This window comes from Eurypyga helias, unplaced genomic scaffold (assembly GCF_000690775.1).
Source record: "Eurypyga helias isolate BGI_N326 unplaced genomic scaffold, ASM69077v1 scaffold12139, whole genome shotgun sequence".
In the NCBI taxonomy this organism is placed as follows: Eukaryota; Metazoa; Chordata; class Aves; order Eurypygiformes; family Eurypygidae; genus Eurypyga; species Eurypyga helias.
Window position 1 is genome coordinate 3,682 of NW_010271481.1, and position 22,663 is coordinate 26,344.

The 22,663-nt window shown below is 43.2% G+C and overlaps 1 protein-coding gene across 1 annotated transcript in view; it reads right to left on the reverse strand.

Moving 5' to 3' along the window:
• Positions 1 to 583: 583 nt before the first annotated feature.
• The window catches only part of SEC14L1 (SEC14-like 1 (S. cerevisiae)), a 39,664-nt gene continuing 17,584 nt past the window's right edge, over positions 584 to 22,663 (reverse strand). Inside the window, exons 2-15 of the mRNA XM_010158839.1 lie at positions 16,806 to 16,955; positions 16,585 to 16,716; positions 14,157 to 14,285; positions 13,671 to 13,905; positions 12,847 to 12,956; positions 11,933 to 12,122; positions 8,883 to 8,971; positions 7,871 to 7,941; positions 6,116 to 6,287; positions 5,665 to 5,799; positions 3,769 to 3,903; positions 3,068 to 3,319; positions 1,827 to 2,005; positions 584 to 1,265 (exon numbers count right to left, since the gene is read on the reverse strand). Coding sequence (XP_010157141.1) covers positions 1,160 to 1,265; positions 1,827 to 2,005; positions 3,068 to 3,319; positions 3,769 to 3,903; positions 5,665 to 5,799; positions 6,116 to 6,287; positions 7,871 to 7,941; positions 8,883 to 8,971; positions 11,933 to 12,122; positions 12,847 to 12,956; positions 13,671 to 13,905; positions 14,157 to 14,285; positions 16,585 to 16,716; positions 16,806 to 16,955 — 2,085 coding nt within the window. The 3' untranslated portion in view covers positions 584 to 1,159. The remainder of the gene's footprint in view (positions 1,266 to 1,826; positions 2,006 to 3,067; positions 3,320 to 3,768; positions 3,904 to 5,664; positions 5,800 to 6,115; positions 6,288 to 7,870; positions 7,942 to 8,882; positions 8,972 to 11,932; positions 12,123 to 12,846; positions 12,957 to 13,670; positions 13,906 to 14,156; positions 14,286 to 16,584; positions 16,717 to 16,805; positions 16,956 to 22,663) is intronic.

The following is a 22,663-nucleotide window of genomic DNA, read 5'->3' on the forward strand; positions in this document are numbered from 1 at the left end:
ATTGCTTGGGCCTGGGTGGAACAGGGACAAAACCCGACACGGCTGTTCACCACTGGCAGCAGCAATAGCCGAGATGGTCGAGCAGGCACTGCTTAGGGCGTATCGCTGTATCACCAGAGGGAAGATCCCTGTGCTCCCTGCCTACGTTAAAGCTCCCGCTGCTCCGAACTGAAGTGCTCTATCCGTGACGTACACAGGGAAGGATAGGAGGCAAGAAGGATTGAACAGTGCATATGAAGGATGTAAGCCATACCTCCTTTAGACGGATTTAGGAATCAAGCTTAAGCTCTGCATAAATTCCTGATAAGAACAGTGTCTCAGTAAAATCAATTCACATGGGGTGTACTAAGAAGTAGAGCGAAGCTCCAGCACAGAGCTGGGAACAAATCCTCAGACCAATTCTGGATCATCCCAGCGTGACACAGCGAGGGAGAGCCTGCTCTCTGCCTCTCTCTCTGCAGTGCTTCAGGCACAAATCCAAGGAAAGGAGGAGTTGCTTTAACCCATCGAGACCCAGAGCTCAAATTCCCCAAAAATGTGCTCATACAAAAGGTATTAGTGTTTACAGCCTGGCCACAGCTCCGTGGGCATGCTTTGAAAAAAATGGACTCACAAAGTCAAGTATCTGGCAACTGCTATTCTTTGTCTCGGACATCACTCAGTGGCAATGGGAGAAGAGTTTGCAGCACTGGAAGTATCACAGGGGAAATCCTTCAGATGGCAAGGAATGTCCTGACAGGAGACTTGCAGTTGATCTCTAATGCACTACACAGCATTTTTGGTAGGGTTTTCCTTTTTTTTTTTTTTTTACTTTTACTTTTTAACATTTACACAGTTAAAAAAATTATTCTTAAATGATGCACTGGTTATTTTTCCTTTCAATGAGAGCCCTTGTTTCAGAGTTAGGATTTGTGCAAGCACGCTTGCAAAAATATTTATGGCTGAGTTAGGAAAAAGGGTTAAAGAGACAAGCTGTTGGATCTAACAAGGATCAAAACCACTAAGTTTAAAATTCAAACAGCTACTTTACTATCTATAAAAGGCTTCTGTGGGGTGGGGTTTTTTTGCGCAACTGCCCGGTGAATATGCGGTATCGCAGTCAGCTGCCACAGGCGAGGGTCCAGCCATCTCATCCATTTGCTTTTCATCTGTTGTGGCACTACCTGGAAATCATGGAGCTGGAATGGGACTGGCTAGAAGAGGTGGTGGCAGCACTGAGCTGGGAGAATCCACTGTGGCTTGATTCAAGGCTGGTCATAGATCCCCTACAATAAAAGACAAAATTAGTTCTAAGCTTTAGAAAATAAAAGGATTTTAATTTCTGGTATGTATCTACATTGTATTTGTTTCCACACTGACTAAAAAGCAAGTAATGGCTTTGGTGCAGATACTTAAAAGCTTTTCTGCCTCACCACACAGGACAGTGGGGACACCTTGCAAAAAACCACATTATTCAAGGAGACCGAGCACTAGTTTGTCGAGTACATCAACTGGCAGGCAACTGAACGGACTCAATTCCATTCTGAGTGGCACCTATTTCTACATGACAACTTGCCAAGCCCAACGATTCACACAACGCTTTCAAAGCAGAGCAAAGTGACCAATGATGATTACAATGAGATAACTAATTAACCCCTTTTATACATTAGATGCCCCCAGTGCCAGTACTGATTTTGTTTGTGTATCGGTGGGTTTTTCTGAGGCTTAAGGAAACACCAAGCCCTCAAAACTGAATTGTTTGTAAGTGAACTTGACACTGGCTTGATCATCTAAGTATCAGAAAGGCGTGACATCGGCTGACTTGCATGAACCTTGGCCAGACATACCTGAAATCTTCAGATCCTATTACTTCTGTATAGTACATAACTTTACATTTGTGAGAGGAGACCTGTAGAGATGCTAGTACATCATCCACGCGAGGCAGGTTGGTTGTAGCACAGGCAGGCATGCTATGAAATTTCCACTGGAGAATATAGAAGCCAGGCCACCTGGTCACATGCGATCCCTAGAAGCAGCCGCAGCAAAAATTGAAAATTGACTTTGTTAAACACAAAGATTTGTAGGCTTGAAGTTTCTTTTCCAAGCTTAGAAAAACTTCCTACATGGCCAGAATTTTTTTTCCCTAGTGCCAATAGTTCAGCTCTTCAGCCAAAGGGAAGTGCTGGTCAGCTCTCCCCACACAGCGCGTTTATGCCAGAACGGCAGCGGTTCCTTCTGGTTTGGACAGTGTCAAGGGGTTAGGATTTACATACACTCAAAGGACAAAGCTCTTGTTTAAAACAATATCCATTTGTTCCATTCAGTTTTATTAGCAGCTGTCCTTGGAGACTGAAAAGAGCAGTGGAGGCTCCTGCCTCACAGAGAAAGTGCAGTTCAAGAGGCCACTGCCCATATTTCCAGTTTAGTGTTTCCAATGAGATGACTTCAGGAACTCCTTTTTCAAAGGCTGTTCAACTCTTATTTCAAGTCAAAAGGAACAGCAGTGGCAGAGTGTGATTGTAAACATGCTGCATGTAATTTCCAACTTGGTAATTAAAGGATAGGTTGCAAGTGCCACAAAAACAAACCCTTCAGGAACCTTGGCCATAGGAAGCTCCGAATGGCCACAGTTCCTGAAGGGTTTTTTTCCCCCAGTGTTCAAGGGACAAACACACAGAAGCTCAGTCTTAATTTCCAGACTTCTCTCATTGCTGACTTAAGACACTCTCATATTCTTCAAGCACAGACGGTTTGCCTCAGAAAATAATGGCCCAAACTACAGCACAAAGCACATCTTGCTACTTTCTGGATGTGCACTCTGTTCTAGGTGGCTTCCCTATACTCCTTGCTGATCAATCTCGATCACTGCCAGCCTGATGCAACCTCCCCCTCACAGCAGACCCCACGTAAATACCATCTCCGTTCCCTGCAGCATGCAGCTAGGAACACAAGCTGAAATGTCGGCCAAAAGCAAGCAGACAGTCCAGGGCTGAATCACCACTCGGTCATCAATAACGATTGTGAATTAGAGCGTCTAGTTTTGGAGCTGGTTTCCACCTGCTCCTGCACAAGGATTCCGCAGTCTTACCTGCACACTCTCCCCTTCTTTGCAGGTAAGAGGGGACTCCACCATACTGTAATCACGCCCCAGTTGCCAGACTTTGTCTATCAGCTGGACGTTGTTCCCACCAGGAGATGTAATACTGTGAGCTCCCAGAGAGTCCTTCTTAGGAGGCTGTGGGGCTCGTTTGGAATGAAAGATGTTAAAAACAACGTCGCCCTTGCACACATCGAAATCCCATGTGATCACAGATGAGGCATCCACAATCTGAATGAGCACCTGAGACAGAAAAGTCATATTAGATATTAGCAATTTGCTCACTAAAGACAGAAACTTTTACCAGAAAAGGCAACAAAATCCCGAGGTTTTGTTGCTGGGCCTAACTTAGACTTTTAAGAAGGCAGTGTGGATGCAAATTCTCTCCGGATGGAGCATCCTTATTTCAACACATGACTTGCAGAAGCTCTCAAGTAGCTTCTGAGAATATTGTTTGTCCTTGCTTAGAACAATATTGCTTTGCATAGAATGAAAACCAGTGATATTCTCTAAATAACAAGACGATACCAGGAATGGTCACAAACTAAAGCATCATTATGCACCAGAACTGTAGAAGAACAAGGTGGAAGCATGGCAACTAAATAATCCAGTTCTAACCCACTTTCAGTGCAAGAGACAGTCCAGAGCAGAGGGCTGAGATTCAAGAAAAGCAGGGGAGGCTGCGACCGTACCTCATGCGGCGCTCCTTTGAAGACACTTGCAGACTGGTAGATTGTTTCAGTCCAAAGCCTTATGTCTTCATTTTCCAACTCTTCTGCTGTCCGGTAGAGGGACTTGGGGACCAGCCCACCCTCTGGTACTTCACACTAAAAGCATAAACAGCCATTAGAAAGTATCCCCTCTGTACATCCACACCCTGTCACGCTCTCTGCCTGCTACCTTCAGAAACAAAATCCTCCCATAAAACAAGTACTCTGAAGAATGAGATACGAACAGAGTTTTCAAGTAATTTTATAGCTTGTACATCATACATGCATACAGGTATCTTACAATGACCTAGTTTAGGTGAGTCTGCAGATCTAGACACCAGAGGAACAGACCATGTATACACACAACAGCCACCACCACGGAGAATGCCTGTGCAAATGCCACAGCCATCACTCATACTGCCCTACACTGAAGAAAGATGTGAGCCACTTCAGAGTCCTGAGGAAAGCAGCAATAGTGACAGCCTAAAAAATATGGCCTACAGAGACCTGAAAGAACTGGGTAAATTTAAGGACGAAGGACAGTGAAGAGATTCAGTAAGTTTCCAAACAGATAAAAGGATATTGCAGCCAGAAAGGTAACAGTTTTCAAGTTACAACTGTCTTGACAGCGCAGTACGGGAACCAATTACAAAACTTCCCTAAGCAATCATCTTCAAGAAGTCTCTAGTAATGAAGTTAGACACCTATCTGATCAGAAATAGGTTCCACAGAAGCATTTGGGGCAGTAGGAGTCTTTGATAACTGAATTACAACAGAGAATTGGAAGCATCTTTGAGAAGTCAATTTTGTTTAAATATCCAGAAGCAAAGAAGAGGAGAAAGAGACTATTACTGTCTGTGACCAGCAGGAAGTATTGTAGCAATCTGCTTTCTGGTACCATTGACCTTTGCTTACTTAAGCAGTGGATTCTGCCAGCTTCCCAGGCTCCAAATTAGATAGCACAAATTCTCTCCAGCAAAAGCTACCGCTGCAGCAAAAAGCAGCCCGCTGGAGATAAACACGTGCTCTACTCCAACACGTCCAACAGTCCTTCGTTAGAGTGCGAGACTGTATTTGAACAGACCCAGGTGCATTTTCAAGAATGGTACAGAAATGAACCTAGAAAGTGTACAAGGGCTTAAAAAGCAAGCCTGAAATTATATTTTAACACAGTTAAGTCCAGAGAAAAACATTCCATGTAAGTGTTAACTGTGATGGACTCTCCAGAAAATGCTCAAGTTGCTCTCCTACACCTCAGACACACCAGTGAGCCTGCGCTGTCAGAAACATCACAGGGAAAACAAACCTTACAGTATCACTGTGATGTTAAAATGACAGATTCCACTGACACCCACAGCCTAGGCAGAAAGCAGCTAGGAAAGCACATGACAAGGGATTGAGAAATTACAGTATCCTGCAGTAAAACCACTTGTTTGGTTTGTTGTGGTCAACGCACGTATTGCGTTAGGACATGTGACTGTTAAGCCCTGTTAGCGGATGTGCCACGTGTTTCCTTGGGCTCCCTATGTTATCAGTTCTTTTTAGGTGCCGCAGACACTTCTGATTAGCTGATGGTGACAGCTCTTGCCCAGTGCTGTGCTACCATGTCTGCTTGAACCTGACAGATAACAGAGACCATGGCTTTTAACCATGCCTGGCTACTTTGATAAGTGATATGATACTCACTGTAAAAATGTATTGTGCTTCTCTTTTTAAAGTGGATCTGGAAGAAAACACTAAGCCTGGAACCCTACATCATAGCTCCTGCCTCCAAACCACATTCGGAATCATCCTGCGCTTCTAGGCTTCTTTGTTTAGAGGAGCAGGAGAATAAAAACCCACAAATAAGTTGCTATATGCACAAGTTTATATTCATACCATGCACTCTCCACCAAGAAAATCAGGGATAATTTCTTTATCGATGTAATCCAGCAGTCCCCCAGGACCCTGGTAGTCGTTTCCAGCATAAATAAGGAATTTCTTTCTAGTGTTGTCATCAATGAATGGACTAACCTACAAAGAAAAAACAGAAGAGATTAGGCTCCCCCATTTTTCTTGAGTCAATTTGGAAGGAACCAGTTTGATCGCATTAAGTGTTACCACCCTTGGTATGCAAAATTCACAATATAAAGAAGATAAAATGACCAACTATGTAAGCAAGTTCTTAGGCAGTGTCTTTAAATCCATTCCAGGATTCCATCTATGAGAGATGTTTCCAAACAGTAACATTTCCTGCTTATAAAGCCTGATTTCTAAAGTGCTTTTACAAACTGCAAGCATGTAGCAGTGTACTCGGAGCGCTGAAGAATGACTTGAATTACAAACATACCAGTGTCCAAAGAACTGGGAATACTCGAGGTGCTCTCAGGATTAGAAGACGACCCAAAGTCTCAGGGTAATTAGCTTCAACCACCTCAATGATTCTTAGCAATGCTTTGACACCAGGTCTCCATAAATGCCGCATGTTCAAGCCTTCTAGATCTACTAGACATGTCCAAGAGCTGAATTTGAGAAAGACAAAAAGAAAAATCTCAATGGCAGCAAAATTCTCCTTTCTTATGCAAGTGTCTAAAGTACCAAAATGTGTGGACCCCACTTCATGGTTTTGTTTCTTCTATTTTACCTCCTTACTTTGTGTTACCTGTAGACTCTGGAGTTCAAGATCCTTAGAGCTGAACTTTCTCAGAGCGGGCCAAGCACGGTCACAGAGGATGTGCCAAGATCACATTGCACATCACGTGCGTTGCCCCCCCAAGACATTCCAGACTCCAGGTGAAGGTTAACACGAAGCAAAGAAAGAGCCTGTCAACCGCCCACCCAAATATGAAACCATTGCTTCTAATGGGAAATCAATTAAGTGGCCACGCTGCCATGAAGCCATTTAATATTCATGGCGCAGATTTCCTACTGACACAGGACAGTAACAGCGCCGTTACACGACAAAGCTGATTCTGTTGTCAGGTCTCAGGGAGGGAAGCTTTTTCTATAGGAAGAGGTATGTTCTTAATTCTGAATACTGAGCTTCAGCATATGCTTTAGTTACTTTCCAAGTTCGGGTCTCGCCCTGGGCACGAATTCAAGATTTACAGCTGCGCTGCCCCAGCCAGCATCCATGGAATGATGCACACAGCTTCTGTGAACAGCAAACACTGCTCCGTGTCACTTTAACCGTTTAATATGCAGTCCTTTAGGATTACATCTACAAATGAAGATGCAGTAGGCAGCACAATTTCATAGTTACAGGCATGAAATCCATCTCTTGGATCTGACCTCCCACTGAGAGCTAGGACAGAAAGTTCTTGGACCAGGATAAGACAAGCAGACATACCATGTGTCCCTGAACCTTTACTGATTAAGGGAAGAAGTCAGAAGGTGAAAAGAATCCAAGAAACATTTTCTTTCTGGGGCTAATCCTGCATTTATTCCACACCCTTAAATCTGTTTTGCAGTCAACACTTTCCTAAGCGACCCCTACAACGACTTAAAGGTGGGACAGCAAGCCATTTTTGACTGAGCTTCACATCCAGTCACACCAGTACCTGGAAAACTAGACCCCAGGTTTCAGAGGACCTTCGCGACCTCACCTCGGGTCAAGAACTGAGTAACCACAAATGGAGAATGCAAACAAGAACTGAGTGTAACGAGCCTTCGTACGGGCTATGGATGAACAAGTGACATGAGAACACTTGAAACTACTAGAAAGGTTATCCATGTATTATCACAGCCTGAGTTTTATTTTAGAAGCCTGTACTAATATGTGTCTATAAAATCCCCAAGAAACAGAAATGGGAGTTCAGCTGCCCTGCTTTGCAGACACACAGCAGTGGAAGAGAGCAGAAGCACGACACCGAGCTGCTGGAGCAGGTGGCGTGGTGCCCTCAGGCCTGACCGCACAGATTCACTCTCGCCTAACTGGGGAGGCTCAGTTAGCTGTAACTGTGCTTGTTATCTGCAGGTCAGACACACAGCCTACCCCTTGCCTGTTCCATTTAATAAACCTTGCTCAGCAGCATCACTTTGACTGATGTCCCACCCCCCCAAGAAATCAGGAAATTCCCAAAGAGCAGATCCACTTCTATTTTACCTTATTGGCCTGCCAAATACTTTTGTATTCTCCTCACATCGCCTCAGTCCTTCTTCATTTATTGAAAGAACCTGTAGAAGAAAATGTGTTGTTTAGAGAAGACAGCCTTAAACTCAGTAGATGGAATAAAGAAAAAAACCATTTATAACCAAAGACTAATTAAAACTACAAGCTCAAACCAGCACAAATCTTTTTTTCCAGAGAATGAAGTAGAAATCACTACATTTACCCCACTGGTTGATCTTGTTGATAAATAAACTTCCCTTTCCATAAAAACAGTAAAATGTAAGCAACATCCTCCTGAAAACTGAGACCCAGAAGTGATACAGACCAGAAGTTTCCCTACGCTTCTGACCCTTTAAGAGTTTATCTCCTCTTTACTCAGAAATTAAAGGCCATTTTTAAGTCATAGAAAGTAACCTTGAAACAGAACTAGGGCAAACAAACGAAATTTACTATGTGCCTGGAAATGCCACCGGAAGAGGAAAAAGTAAAATCCAGCCCCTGCTTCTAGTGGTTACTATGGCTGTGACTGTCATTACTAGGAGGCAAAAAAATTGTTGCAAACCTCGAATTCTGCCAGCTTTCTGCTTAGAAACTGAGTAGATCCACTATAATAGTCTGAGTGATGCCGTTAGAGAAGGCAGAATTGTAGGCAAGTACTTTCTCTTTAAAAATAAATTATTCTTGTCCTTGAAGTACAGGCTTGACAAAATCTGAGCACGGCATTTTCTCTTAAGTTTGAAGCTCTGCACAAACTGCAGAAGAACCTGTGAAAATGCTAACCAGTAACTCTAAGAGCTGCCAAGAGCTACGCCTTTCCGCCATCAGTTTGCAGTTGGAAAGAATGCAGAAGATCCGCTACCAGGAGCTTTCAGATGTACTCAAACCAAAAACAGACGGCCAGAGAGTACATCAAAATATCCAGCATGATGAATGTTCTGGCAGAGGAGGAAATTTCTAAATGAAAATATCACATTGTTAGCAACTTGCTGGCTCCAAAAATACTTACGTATCGAAGCAAGGCCTCTTCCCCAAGAGCTCGCACTAAGCCTTTGGTATCCATCTGTCCCAATCTCAGCACATAGAGCGGGCGACCATCTGAATAATGAGAACAAATATATCAACATAACCCTTATTTTTACAGTAACAGACAGTTTGTGTGAGATAGTTTTATGCTAAAAATCCACATGGAAAAAAAGCCAGTCATTTCAAACTTTGTTGTACAGCTGGAAGAGGGAAACCTGGAGCACATGGCAGTAGAAACTTTACCCTGTCCGGCTAAAGCAAGAAGATTGCCTGTAAATGAACTGCAAACGTTTACTGGAGACATCTTGATGCAAAAATAGCTCCTCTATCTGCAAGAAAAGTCCAAAGGGCTTCAACAAGTACATTGGCACGCACAAGACCATTAAAGATACAGGACTATAATTAACTTCCAGGACAGCTATGACACAGGAAAAGCTTTAGCTGGTTAGTGTAACTGAAGAGCTGCAATGACGGCTGAAAGCCTTGTGTCACACATGACAATACTGCTCTGGATAGCTTACAGCTATGTTTTCGAAAAAGTGCCTACCCTGAGTTCTGGGAATGAATGAAACACAGTGTTAGCCCAGAGACTTGCTTTCTGCAGTATTTGCTGAAGTCACACCCTTCAGCGATGTCATTACATGTTACGAGGAACTGGCACACAGCTTGCTTATGCAGATTAAGCCCGGTGGGAACAGACGCTGTTCCAGAGATCAGCTTCAGCTGGACCCTCTGCCTTCGAAGCCCTGCCTTCTCACCATCATCCTCCTGCATACCGGGGCATCCCGATACCATCCAGGATACAAACTCATTAAGCTAAACCACCACACTGGCTGAATTTGAGAATCAAACCTCGCATTTCTGGCTCTTTGTAGTAGGAGCTGGTTGTCCAAAACGCCTTCCATCCTCCTCCCAAAGCTGTAATGCATTTTTAAAGCTTTGCTCCATCTCTTCCAGCACACCAACTAAATAATAACCAACTTCTAAAACTGAATATGCTAGGACAGAAAATAACAAATAAGAAAAGCTTTCCACGTAAAAATCTCCCTGAAGTCCTGTTGTCTGTTTAGCTTCACTTCTCTCCAACAACTGCAAAGAGGTATCAAATTATCATTAAGTCCTTTGGAACACAAGGAAAGAAACCGTTGAATGTGTTACTTAAAAAAACCCAAAACACCAGACAAAAAAAAACCCCAGCACCAAAACTGCAGGGTCAAGGCAAGTTACTTATTTAGCAGACACTACCCCATGGAAGTTCATAGTATTTCGTATTGTATCAGGTGGTCTACAACAAATAGTTATTTTAACATCAGCACACTCTTATCTTGTAATGGGCTGTTTAGCTTTCGAAACACTAAACAAAAAGTGCTATTAAGCTTCATAGCAGGTCTCCCTCCCTCACAGATGCACACACATCCCAAACCAAAAAGTTTACTAACCCTGGTCCACCCAAATGACACACGAAGGAAAGTCTCAACTGGCAGTGCTGTTTTATCCCTGTGTATTTGATATTCCATTACAGCTTTGTGATTTAAAAACACATTTGACTGAAGCGTTCCTGTCAAAATAAAAGCCACTCAGATGTATAGGTAACTGTGCTAACTGCAAGCCAGACCAAGAACTTCCCCTTTGTGCTAATAGCTCGCTCTAGACCACGTGCTTCGTGACCTCTGCTGCCTTTGCTTTAGCACTAAAAGCTGTACAGAATTCAGCCAGCTTAAGTTTGGCACATTCAGCACATGTAGGAGGAAAGGAGCAATACTAGAAAAGAGGGTTTAAAAAAAGAACCTACCACTGTAAAAACTGAAATTATAGAGGAATGCTCGGGCTTGAAATCCTGTTTCCATTATTGACAAACCCATGCTTTACTTGTGGGCGTGCTGTAAAGAAGACCAGAGGAACTGCAGGAGAAGGGAGGGAGTATGAAGTTCACCACAAGACTCAAGAACTTCTCAGAAAAAAAAAAAGATTAAAGAACCCTTTGATGCATTCTTTCTACTCACTGGCAGATATGTGCTTTTGACAGTGGAACTCTGCAAAGTGAGGACAAGAACTGACAGAAAAGGCAGAGCTTATTCACAGGTTTTTCCCATACAGCCTTTACCAGCACATTCTCATTTTCCATATTCTGTTTGAGGTCTGTCAAACCCAAAGCAGCAGGGGAGAGCCATTCAATCCCTTCAGCTTTACAGTGGTTAAACTTCTGCTGTGTCCTCCCTGTCTCCTGGCCACTGCTGCTGACAGCATCCTGTCCTGTTTCATACACTTCTGGTAACAGGAAGAGCTAGCAGAAACAATGGTGCCTAGCGGGGACAAGACTAAACCAGAACACAGATAGCTCACAGTAAGACAGCATTTCCTTATCTAAAGAGCCCAGCTCGCTTCAAGCAACAGATTCCAAAACGTTTCATTTCTGAGCAAGTATTAGCAGCAAGATCAGTGCACGATAAAGCAAGGGGAGGGATAGGGGAGTGTGTCAGGCGTAGTTGTCTGGCCTAAAGATCTGGCCGTGGCTCACCGTGTGAAAGGAATTCATTCAGCCAAAGCTCTTCCCTTCTTAAATAAACCTTCTCAATTTGATGTTTTTGCAATATCCCACTTCTCATCATTAAGCTGATTGTAATGCCAAATAAATATTCATTTATGCCATCAGCAGACTTATCCAGCATCAGAAATAAGTTGATTTAAAAGATACACTTATTTACAAACACCTTTTAATCACTGGAAAGAGAATACTCAGCATTTGCATAACTCCCTTGTAAGCATCACAGAAGTGCAATTAATAACTGTAAGCTACTGGCAAAGCAGAGCTCTTTACAGTGTTAAGTATGTCAGTATTAGTCAGAAAGATTAGGACCTAGAAGTCTGCCTTCACCAACTAAGGAGCTGGAAACAGCAATTTAAAGGCATTTAGCACATGAACAACTGAGCAGTTGCAACCATCTTTTCAGTCAGGTCTAGTTAACAGAGGAACAACTATCACCTTTAATTCAGACCATAAAAAGGCTGTTCAATCTCCACAATAGAGCATACCTTTGTCATGGTGATGCCAGCCGCCTGCATAGTAATCCTGGAGCACCTGAGGAGGGTTCCAAGTGTCTAGAATATAGTCTACCTGGTGCTGCTTACGCCACGTCAGCGACTGGCAAAGGATCTCTCTTGCTTTATCAATGTTGAAGTCCCGGGCACGCAGGAATCTTAAGATGTGCTCGTCCTTTGGGATCTATTTAAAAAAAAAAAAAACAAACCACACTACAACAAACCCAAACCTAAATTTGTATTCAAGGTTTGAAACAGAACGAGCAAAACGAACAACAGAAGCTGACAAGTGCAGCCCTGCACCAATGCAAGAGCACTGAAGTTTATGATGTAAATCAGTCTTTGTAACAAAACCCGGAGCGCTGCCAGGTACCGCAGCTACCTTCCTACGATATAAAACAATTCATGAACTCTAATGTTCTCATTTCCACCTGTCTGACCATACTAGCTCAGTCCAATTTAAATAAATGTCAGGACAAAACACAGACTGTCTTTCATTGCTGAGTAGAAGGAAGCTGAGACATACATGCAAATCACAAGCCACTGGAAAACCCCCAGCCTTGCTATCAGTGCTTTAACCGGCCACGTTGCTTCCCTTTCAGCACTGCACTTAGGGACACGGATTTGAGGAAATGCTGTTTGGCCAAAACAAACATATGTAAAAATGAAGTTACTGTAGAATCAGACAGACTTATAAAACTGATGTTGTGCTGAGAGGCAGTCCCACTAATCATTTAAGCACTGCAGCTTGCAGTCAATGAAGCTCTATTGCCATTTTATAGACTTAATTGAGGTTTTGATCGTGGCGAAACAGGAACAGCCACAGGAGGTGTGGCATGATGCTTCATCAGGGCTACCTTGCATATCACACATTCTGAGAGAGTCACATGAGACCAACTGTAACTCACTTTGCCCTTGTGCGTCTCCTGGAGCCACTGTCTCAGTCGGATGAGGCAGCTCTCCTGCATTGGTGTCAAGTCACCCAGATACCGCTTGATGTAGTCTGCATCTAGCTTGTCTAAAAGGAGATGTACATGTGATTAGAGTGGTCCTGAACCGACCAAAGCAGCACATGATCTTACATGCTGACATCTGAAGCAGAGAAGCAGTCGCTCTGTGTTCTGTGCACTCAGAACTGAATAAAGTTTTGTACCAATGAAAAGAGGAGCAAGGCAACATACACAGTCATCTTAGATGAATTCTCCTTCTGCAACTGAGAAGGGAGGAAAACCAGACATTTATAACAGCATTTTGCCCATATATTCAGGTTTGTCAATCTACAGCACCACAGGGCTTGCTGCTTCTGGAAATACTTTGAGAAGCTTTCCTCTAAATCTCCCAGTGCAAGAATTGTCCCAAATCCCTTTATTAACAGAGGAAGGAAAATACAACAGAAGACTGTGTCCAGGGAAGCTTCAGCCCTTTCCTCCCCATTATTCCTATAGCTAGACTCATCCCTGAATTTCAAGGCAAGAAACAGGTCATCCATTTGCAATCTAATGAACAAGCAAAGTGAAGTTTTTCCACTCAGGTCTGATCTTTATGTAACGAAGATCAGCTTGTAACAGCTATCCAAGCTGTCCCACATGTTACTGCTTTGCAAGCCTGCCCTTTAACGTTGTGTGTTCCCAAACAAAGAGCCAATGTGAAGATTCTCAGCTTGAGAAACAGCATAGTGCAGAGAGCCTCCACAGTACAAAGGATCCCACGGAAACAAGTCAGACCACCGTACCATCTGGCGTTCCTGCTGTGGGCTCCGAGGGGCTGCTTGAGGTGTTGAGGATCTCCTTATTGCTCAAGCCTTCCTTTGTGGCAGAGTCTGGTATATTAATAGCGGGTGAAACCGGTCGTCTCGTGTGGGACGTACTGCTCTCCAGTTTACATGCAACAGGAGGAGTCCAGCGAGGAACAAAAGTTATTCCTTCTTCCTCCAGCTGCTTCAGGTAGTATTCTATTATTTCTTTTCCCTTCAAAAAGGAAAGTTTACTTCAGCTACTAAAAAACACCCATTTAGACACCGCTAGGATTGGGCTGGAAACCCATTAAATGGCCGGACCTAAAGATTCCACTTGAAAATACAGACCTACACACGCACGCTGCCCCAGGCTAAAGAGTACACAGCCCAGCTCTTTGAGCACAGCGGCCTGTTACTTAGCAGCAGCCACATTGTCTTCTGGTAACTTAGAGCCAGGCACTTCCTTCCTGACTCAAAGCTCACCTTTTTAATATTGCTGGTGTACTGCTTCATGGCAATCTTTTCCACTGTGCTTTCAAAACCAAAGAAAGATTTTATATCCAGACTTGCTGACTGTTCAAAACAGGTCCAGTCCTCATTGTCAGGATGAACCTACCCGTTAAAAAAGAAGGTCATACAGTTTAGCTACCCATTCAGTAATTTTTCTCTCACAAGGTTTGAAGTGACTGTTTTACAGGTTCACACAGTCAAAACATTCAAGTGGAATTTACAGGTTTTTGCTTTGTTTGCAAAACATCGTTTGGAAAAGGAAACACTAAAGAACAGAAAGCCAAGAAGCCCTCTTACAGTCCCATGGCTAGCACAGAGCATGTTTTTCTTAACAAGAACGGGGAGGGTGGAGAAATACTGGGGCACCAGCCAAGAGTCAGCGGTGCCCAGTGACAGGACAAGGGGCAATGGCCATAAACTGGAAAACACAAGGTTCAGCCTGAACGTGAGGAAGCCCTTCTTCCCTGAGAGGGTGACAGAGCACTGACCAGGCTGCCCAGAGAGGTGGGGGAGTCGCCTGCTCTGGAGACTTTCCAAAGCCCCTGGACTTGTTCCCGTGTGATCTGTTCTAGGGGATCCTGCTCTGGCAGGAGGGTTGGACTAGATGATCTCTAGAGCTCCCTTCCAACCACTTCCACTCTGTGAGTCTGTGACTAGCACACATATACAATTAACACTAGATGTCTCATTCTAGACATCAGCTGTGACTGTATCTGTGGAACAGGGTAAAATACTCCACAGGGATCTTTCTTCTGCTGCAGATTCGACTGATAAACCAAGGCCAGCCAGCTTAAGGGCTGCAGCAAGTACAGCGTAAGCATTTCCCAGCACTGCAGTCAACATGTTTGCAACAGACATACCGCAACAGATCGGTCCCTCACTGACCTACAAAGTACCTTAGTACTCTGTAGGCTGAAAACTAATTTACTTCGTTCTCCTATGATAATGGTACAGAAAGAAGAGTTGACAGCTGAGTAAGCTATCTCAGAGCACTCCCAGCTTTCTTCTTAGCTTGCTGAGAGATGATCCTGAAACGGAGATGTTAATACTCTGAAAGAAAGAGTTTTCTAAAGAGTTTTGGGTTTGTTTTCTAAATGCTCTTCAGCTAAAAAATACTTGTCTAAGGAATTTCTAGGCTGGGTTCAGAATTTGTGGTTATACAAACATCACAGAAGGCTGCATTTCTGAACATGAAATTGTCAGGATGCCTTACAGTTGCCCTCCCGCTCACAACATGCTAAAATTGACTGGGACCAGTATCAACATTTTATAAAGAGAAAACTACAGAAAAAAATCTCCCTTCATTCACTACTTCTGCATTAGGTAATGGGGGTGAAGAACAGCTTGTACAGCCTAAATAAGTACAAATCATAATAATTACATTTGAGAATCTTCTTGTCCTTTCAAAAATTCAATTATAAAACAACTTTAATAAGAATGAACTTTTAAAAACAATTTATTCTTGAATTAAAACTCTTATTTTGTGTTTACCTACTAATTTCTTGATTGAGTAGAGCAAGGGCAAGGAAGAGTGCTGTGTTTGATACCTATTTACCACACACGCTTTTCTGTACAGTATTTCACCTGATTAAACAGACCTTTCACAGAAAGATTGCAGGTGGAAAAGTATTTCTAAGTGTGCCTTGGAAATAACTGCAGAAACAGTAATTTAAAAAACTAATCCAATGGCATCAAGTGGGTTTGACATCCAGTGACCTTTAACTACAGCTGTGTACACAACAGAAAATGTTATCAGCTGCACGTAAAAAGAATGCTACAATACAAATAAGTTGGTTGCATTTGCTAGCTTTGATTTGACCTTTAACATCAATGACATCAGTTTCACGGCTATACGTGTGTGCTGTATGAGCCCATGAGTATTGGCTAAGCCATTCAGAAAAAAACCACAGCCAGAACATAACAGTGAGCATGCCACCAGACTCCTTTGTATCAGAAAATGTGTGCACTGAAGACCAAGAACGATGGGAGGAATTAGGTTAGAACATAGCTGACTTGATGAACATTTGTCTGAGCTAAGCAGAAGGCAAATAAGCTATGCTGAACTTTCCTTTATCAGCTCTGTCAGGGTATCATCAGCCTCACCAAGCCTCACGCTGCTATTACAAACCACACATTTGCCTAAACAGAGCTGTCAAACACAGCAAATTGTGTTGTGTTCTGCTCTCCTAGAAGATGCTCAAGCAAGAGGGTGCCAAACTTGTTTCAGTTCTTCAAGCAAGTGTTTTACATTTAACACTAACAACAATTACCACTCACAGTGGTGTGTTGGTTATTTTTTCTTACAAGAAAGCCAAGAACAACCCAACTTCTGTTTATGAGTCCTGAAATCTAAACACTGACTTAACTCCATCTGCAGCACCACCAAGAGCCTGTTACTCACTGTGTAACAGCAGTGTTCGTTAATAATGACTCTATTAGAGAATGTTTCATTGTAGGCTTCTATATGCAAAGTCCTTTCCCGTCTGTTCAAAGAATTCTTCTGGATAAAGTAGACATAATCCACTCCTGCAATCTGAGGAAGATAATACAGACTCTGTTAAGACACGACATTCATGTGAAAGGCTATCCAAAATATACAACAGGCACTTCAAACCTGATCACCTTTTTCAATAGCCGTGGTGCATCTATATCCAGCTTACAGCGCCGTTCGATCACATGGATAGCTTCATCCTCACTCTTGTATTCGTTTACAGTGTCACTGGCTACAAACATAGGGATCAGAGGACATGTAGGAAACCTTCTTTCGTACGCCTGTAAAGATGGAAAGAGAAGAAAAAATATCATCACAACCAATTCCTGAGGGTGTGTGTATGGTTTCTTCTTTGCCAGCACCAGCATTTGAAGGCTCAACACCCTTTATACCTCTCGTAGAAGGGATTGAGCCTTCCTGGAGTTCACACAGCTGATTAAAAAAAGCTAGAGTGGTTCCGAACAACCCATTTATTAATATGCTCCTAATATAGCCCTTTCCAGATATAACAATTTTTAAAACAACACACACAAAACACCCTATTTCTCCCTTCCCTCCAAAGAGGAAATTGCTCATTATGTACAATTACAACCCTCTTGTCAGCAATAACAGGACAATAAGACCCTCTAGTTCTAGAATACCGCAAAACAATTATGTGTTGGATTAAAAAACCCCACATGCTAATTATCAGTGTTTCACCAAGATGCCTAGAGGGTTTCCCATACAGCTCCCAAAGGTCTAATAACAATATTTCAGTGCCTGTTTCTTAAGCTAACAGATCTCTCAAGCTCCCTACGCACAGAGCATTCATAACGATTCCACTGCACAGGTTATCAGCTTACAGATTCATTCCACAACGTACAGCCAGTCCTTCTCATGAAATGAGGCTGGTTCACACTTCAGAAAAGTTAAACTTTTTGTGATAACACAGAGCTAATGATAGCTTTGATTCTGGTTGGTCAATATGGTCGTGTTCATCTCTTAAATCCTTGACACACACACAGGTAGCAGGAACCAGGATACAGCCAACCGTATCCTGGGCTGCATTGGGAGAACTGTGGCCAGCAGGGCGAGGGAGGGGATTCTGTCCCTGTACTCTGCTCTGGTGAGACCCCACCTGGAGTGCTGCATCCAGCTGTGGAGCCCCCAACATCAGAGGATATAGACCAGTTAGAGCGAGTCCAATGGAGACCATGGAGATGATCAGAGGGCTGGAGCACCTCTCCTATGGGGACAGCCTGAGAGATTTGGGCTTTTTCAGCCTGGAGAAGAGAAGACTCCGGGGAGACCTTATAGCACCTTCCAGTACCTGAAGGGCTACAAGGAAGCTGGGGAGGACTTTTTACAAGGGCCTGTAGTGACAGGACAAGGGGTAACGGGTTTAAATTGAAAGTGGGGAGGTTTAGATTGGATAGCAGGAAGAAGTTCTTCCCAGAGAGGGTGGGGAGGCACTGGGACAGGTTGCCCAGAGAAGCTGTGGATGCCCCATCCCTGGAAGTGTCCAAGGCCAGGCTGGATGAGGCTTGGAGCAACCTGGTCTAGTGGAAGGTGTCCCTGCCCATGGCAGGGGGGTTGGAACTGGATGATCTTTAAGGTCCCCTCCAACCCAAACCATTCTATAATTGTATGAAAATGGAGTCACCTCATTAGCAGACCTGTTGCATTTTAGTTCTAGAACCACTCTGGCTGGAGAATACCCACAACTTGGGTTTTTTTACCTTTTCTTTTGTAGTCACTAGTGTACTTCACTCCTCTTTGCCTTTTTCCCCTCAGGGGATCGCAGTAGAGTAACTCTTTAGCCGCCTTTCCAACTGCTGCTTGTTTCATTTTTTGCTATTATCGGAACCCAGTTGGCTTTGGTAAAAAAGTAGGATTTGCAAGGTATCCCAGTGCAAAAGAAAACTTCAGCAACAAAGTACATCAGGGCAGAACTTGAAACAATCCTTTGAAGGCACTAAAACACCCACTGTGCCATTTCAGATGATTTTAGCTGCTCTGAGTCTCGCTGGGTTGCAGCACAGAACAGCACCAACAGGGAGAGGATCTGGAGGAAAACAAGCAGCAGCTGCAGAAAGCATGCAAGGGTGGCATTGGAAAAGGCCTCTTAATTCTCCCTTTGTAAGAATAAAACCATTTAGTTTGTTACCCGTGTTCAGACACGGTTTGAATGCAGTGTTACTGCGGTGCCAGAGGTGCAACGCTGTAAACCACCATCAGCTTTTTTGCCCTCGTGCATGCTTTTAAACCATTTTTGCAGCATGATTATCCAGAGTCCGTAAAGCTCCTCTGTAACACACCACAAGTACAACCAGTGAGTGAGTACACGTGCTCCTTCTTTCCAACTTTCCATCTGTGTGCAGCTGGCTTTGGTTAAGAGCAGAAATAATGTCCGGGTGCAGATGCATGCACAGAAGCGACAGAGCATTAGTGCTTTAACACAACAGCAAGCGGGGGGGGAAAAACCTTTCACAGCTCCAAGAGAAAGGGAGGATGGGTCCTATTAATATGGCACAAGAAGTTTATTTCTTCTATGAGACTCTTGTTCTGAACAGAAGGTTCTAGATTTTAAGAGTCGTTCAAGAACATCTCAACCCTCTCCCTAAAAAGTCTCAGCATTCTTTCCAAATTCATCCCTATTTTAACTATATTGACTGCAGTTAAGTGTTGTCCAAAGTCAGAAAAGCTATCCAGAAGCAGCAGAATTGAGACGTACTTATGGTGTTCAGACCGCTTCATTTAATTTTATTTGAGGAACTTAGGTCACAACAATTTTTACAGACAGGAGAAAAAAAGGAAGCAGCTACCTAACATTTTTCTCGCTATTTTTACTTCTGGATTGCAATGAATTTTCCCCATTTGAGTAGTCTCCTGTATGCCAAGCCTTCACAAGTCTCCTTCAGTGCACATTTTAATGCATTTCTCATCTTAGTCCTCAAAACGCTTCCAATTTGCCCTGTGAACACTTGCAACTCACAACATGACCTGCTCGTGTTTACCGAACTGTGAGCATAAAAATGCCTAAGGAGAGTGTGCTGTTCTGAATGGGATGACTGAATTGAGCGTGTTCCGTTTGGGAGAGAACAAAATAATTATCTGTCAGAAGCTGGCAAGCTCAGTGCTTACAGCAACAGTGCTTGGAGGCTTCAAAGAGATTTACAGCAACACAGGATTCTTTCTCCCTAAAGAACATGCACAGAGAGTATTGAAAACTGTTCACAGTCAGTTTTATTGGGCTCTTAAATAGGCAGGTTTTATTTCTGCATGTACCACGGCCAACACGTTCTGGTAACATATAATTTCTCAGCACTGCCTTGTTTGAAGAAAAAGTGATTCTACTAAATCGTAGCCACATGAAAATATTCAATCTGATTTAAGCATAGCTCTCTTCCACACGTGGCAAACAGTTCTTTTCACACTGCAAAACTGCCAGGAAAAAGCTGCTAGAGACTACAGGACAGAAAGACCTCACTTGACACAGCCCAATGCAGCACGGGAGGAGAACCTGAGACACGAGTAAAAGTAGCACGTGCATGGCCAAGACAGGAGCTGTTAAAAGAGCATGAGAAGATTAAAAAGAAAAAGCAGTGCTTGATCTAATAGGACTGAATGGATTTTGCTGCGTTACTGAGGTGTTTTGAATCAGAAATTCTGTCTCAAGTCCAGCTTTGCAGACAGGAAATACCTTAACTGCATTATCCAGTATTACTTTAGCAGCCTGATAAAGCAGAGTATATTATAAAATCCTGTACGATAGGTCTCTCTTTACAGATAAAGTCATTAGATATTACACACCTTTCTCTTAGGATTCCAATTTTACTGCAAAGATACCACCACAAAAGACAGTTAGTTCCTCAAAGGCAAAGCAGCTGCAGAAATCTTGCTGGACTCGATGCAAGAGTGAAACACTGGTGCTGTAGGACTGAATGCATCTAAGAAGGATGTTGCAAGGATGATACTTAATTTTACCATTTTCTCAAAAATACTGTGTGTGGAGATTGATATGTAACAGAAGGTACAGGTGTGCTCAGCCTGAAAAGCTCCAAGAGCAGCGCTGGGCTTGACATGAAAAGTTGCAATGCCTGTGTGGTTGAGACATGTACAGACCTTTCAAAAAGTGATTTTAATCCTGCCGTTCTGTTGTTCCCTAATAACGTACTTTTGCAATTTCCCAACAGGCTCTGGAACATTTGTGTACTCCAGTATATTAGAAGCTGGCATTGTGCATCAAGAAAAACACAGTATGGTGAAGCAGCTTGAACTTCAAATGCAATGGGCTCATTATATAAACCCTTAACTCTCTTAAAGCATGTTAACAGTAAGAACACTGACAAGCATAATTGCAGCCAAAATAGCACTGTTTTAAAGTTTCTTTTCCAACTGCTTCCCTTAGCAACCCATGTTCAGAGTAGAGTCAAAATACCAGGATTTATTTCACTCTTGTCTTTGGTAGTATTTCAGCTGTGTTTAAAAGACATGAAAGCAAGTCAAAAGTGAGACTATTTTAAAACCATTGCAGTCATTTTTCATACCCACTTGCTGCTGCTACCATTAGATTTTGGGATTCTAGTATCAGCCATAACAGGATCCTTTTAAAATATCACCTTCAGAACTGATTTCCATGCTTACACAAAGAAAAGAACTGACAAAACTGGTAAGCAATCTTACACTCTACTCTTATAGTAGCTGAACCCTCCAAACAGAACTTCTAAACTGCTGAAATGAATAGGAATTTTAGTCACTGTTCAGAAAACGAAGCATATTGAAGGCTTTAATAGCTTAATTGCATGAAACAAGCTGGTAAGATGTTTTATTTCTTTTTTGATGTTTTCTGTTCAAAACTGCTAGAACAGTAACCTTACAAGAGTAGCACAACATTCTCCAAAGGCACCTCAGGAGATTCATCTTGGCAATCCAATACAGCCCGCTGCTTTTTGTGTGCCACATAGAGACTTTAATTTCTGCCTGCAGTACACAGCCATGTTTGGGTTCCCATCTGCAAGCGCATACTAACATTCGCCATGCTTTCCTGTCCACTTCTGAGTGCGTGGGATTTCTGAATAATTCATAAACACTCAAGAAACAAGAAGGGTCACTCAAGCAGGAGTAGATCAATAAGAAAAACGTTGACTCATGGGAGGCCAACCAAGAGGTTTCAAATTCTTGGCAGCTGCACTTGTAAGAAATAATTCTGGATTAATTCTCACAGATCAGCAAAAACCTTCTCATCCCCCATATCCTTCTGTTCATAGCTCCTTGCCATGCTCTTTATAATGCATACATATGTTTGAAAATCATTAGTCTACGGCGACGTGTACGTATCGGTGCCAGTGTATCTCATGGATGTTGGTTCACACGTCAGCAACCAGCTCGGGGGGCGTGTGGGAGAAAGCAGACGGTCAGAGCGGCTGTACCTCAAAGCGCTGTAGGTACTGGTTTTTGGTAAGACAGCATTCCCAGGCATCCGGAAAGGCAAAGTGAACTGCAGCTTTGGAAACAAACATTTAATACACGGGTAGCCAGCTCTTTGGAAAGGAGTATTTTGGTCAAGCCAGTTCTGGAAAGATGAAGAGCCCTCTAAAAGGGTACCTTCACCGCTCCAAGCCAAGCCCCGGCCACCCCGCAAGCAGCACAGCCAAACTTGGCTCCTCTGCGGTTAACTTGCCCCGTGCGTACGGCTCTCCGCGCAGCCCTTGCTCAAAGCAGCCTTACGTCATTTTTCTTCTCCACTGTGTTTTCACTTTAAGTGTTCTCGTTTACAAAGAGAGAAGTCAGTTTCTTATTGCTGGGAAACAAACGCTGCTGGGCAGTGACTCAGTACTAACAACTCTCTCTGGATAAGACCAAGAAGGCTTTAGCTACACAAGGCTACAAGCAAGGCTTACAGGGACTACAGACAACCCACCCAGCACAACAGAGGCAGATTCAGACCCATGAATGGATGGCTGTATATCATCTGGGACACCAAAATTTTCTATATGCACAATTCTGA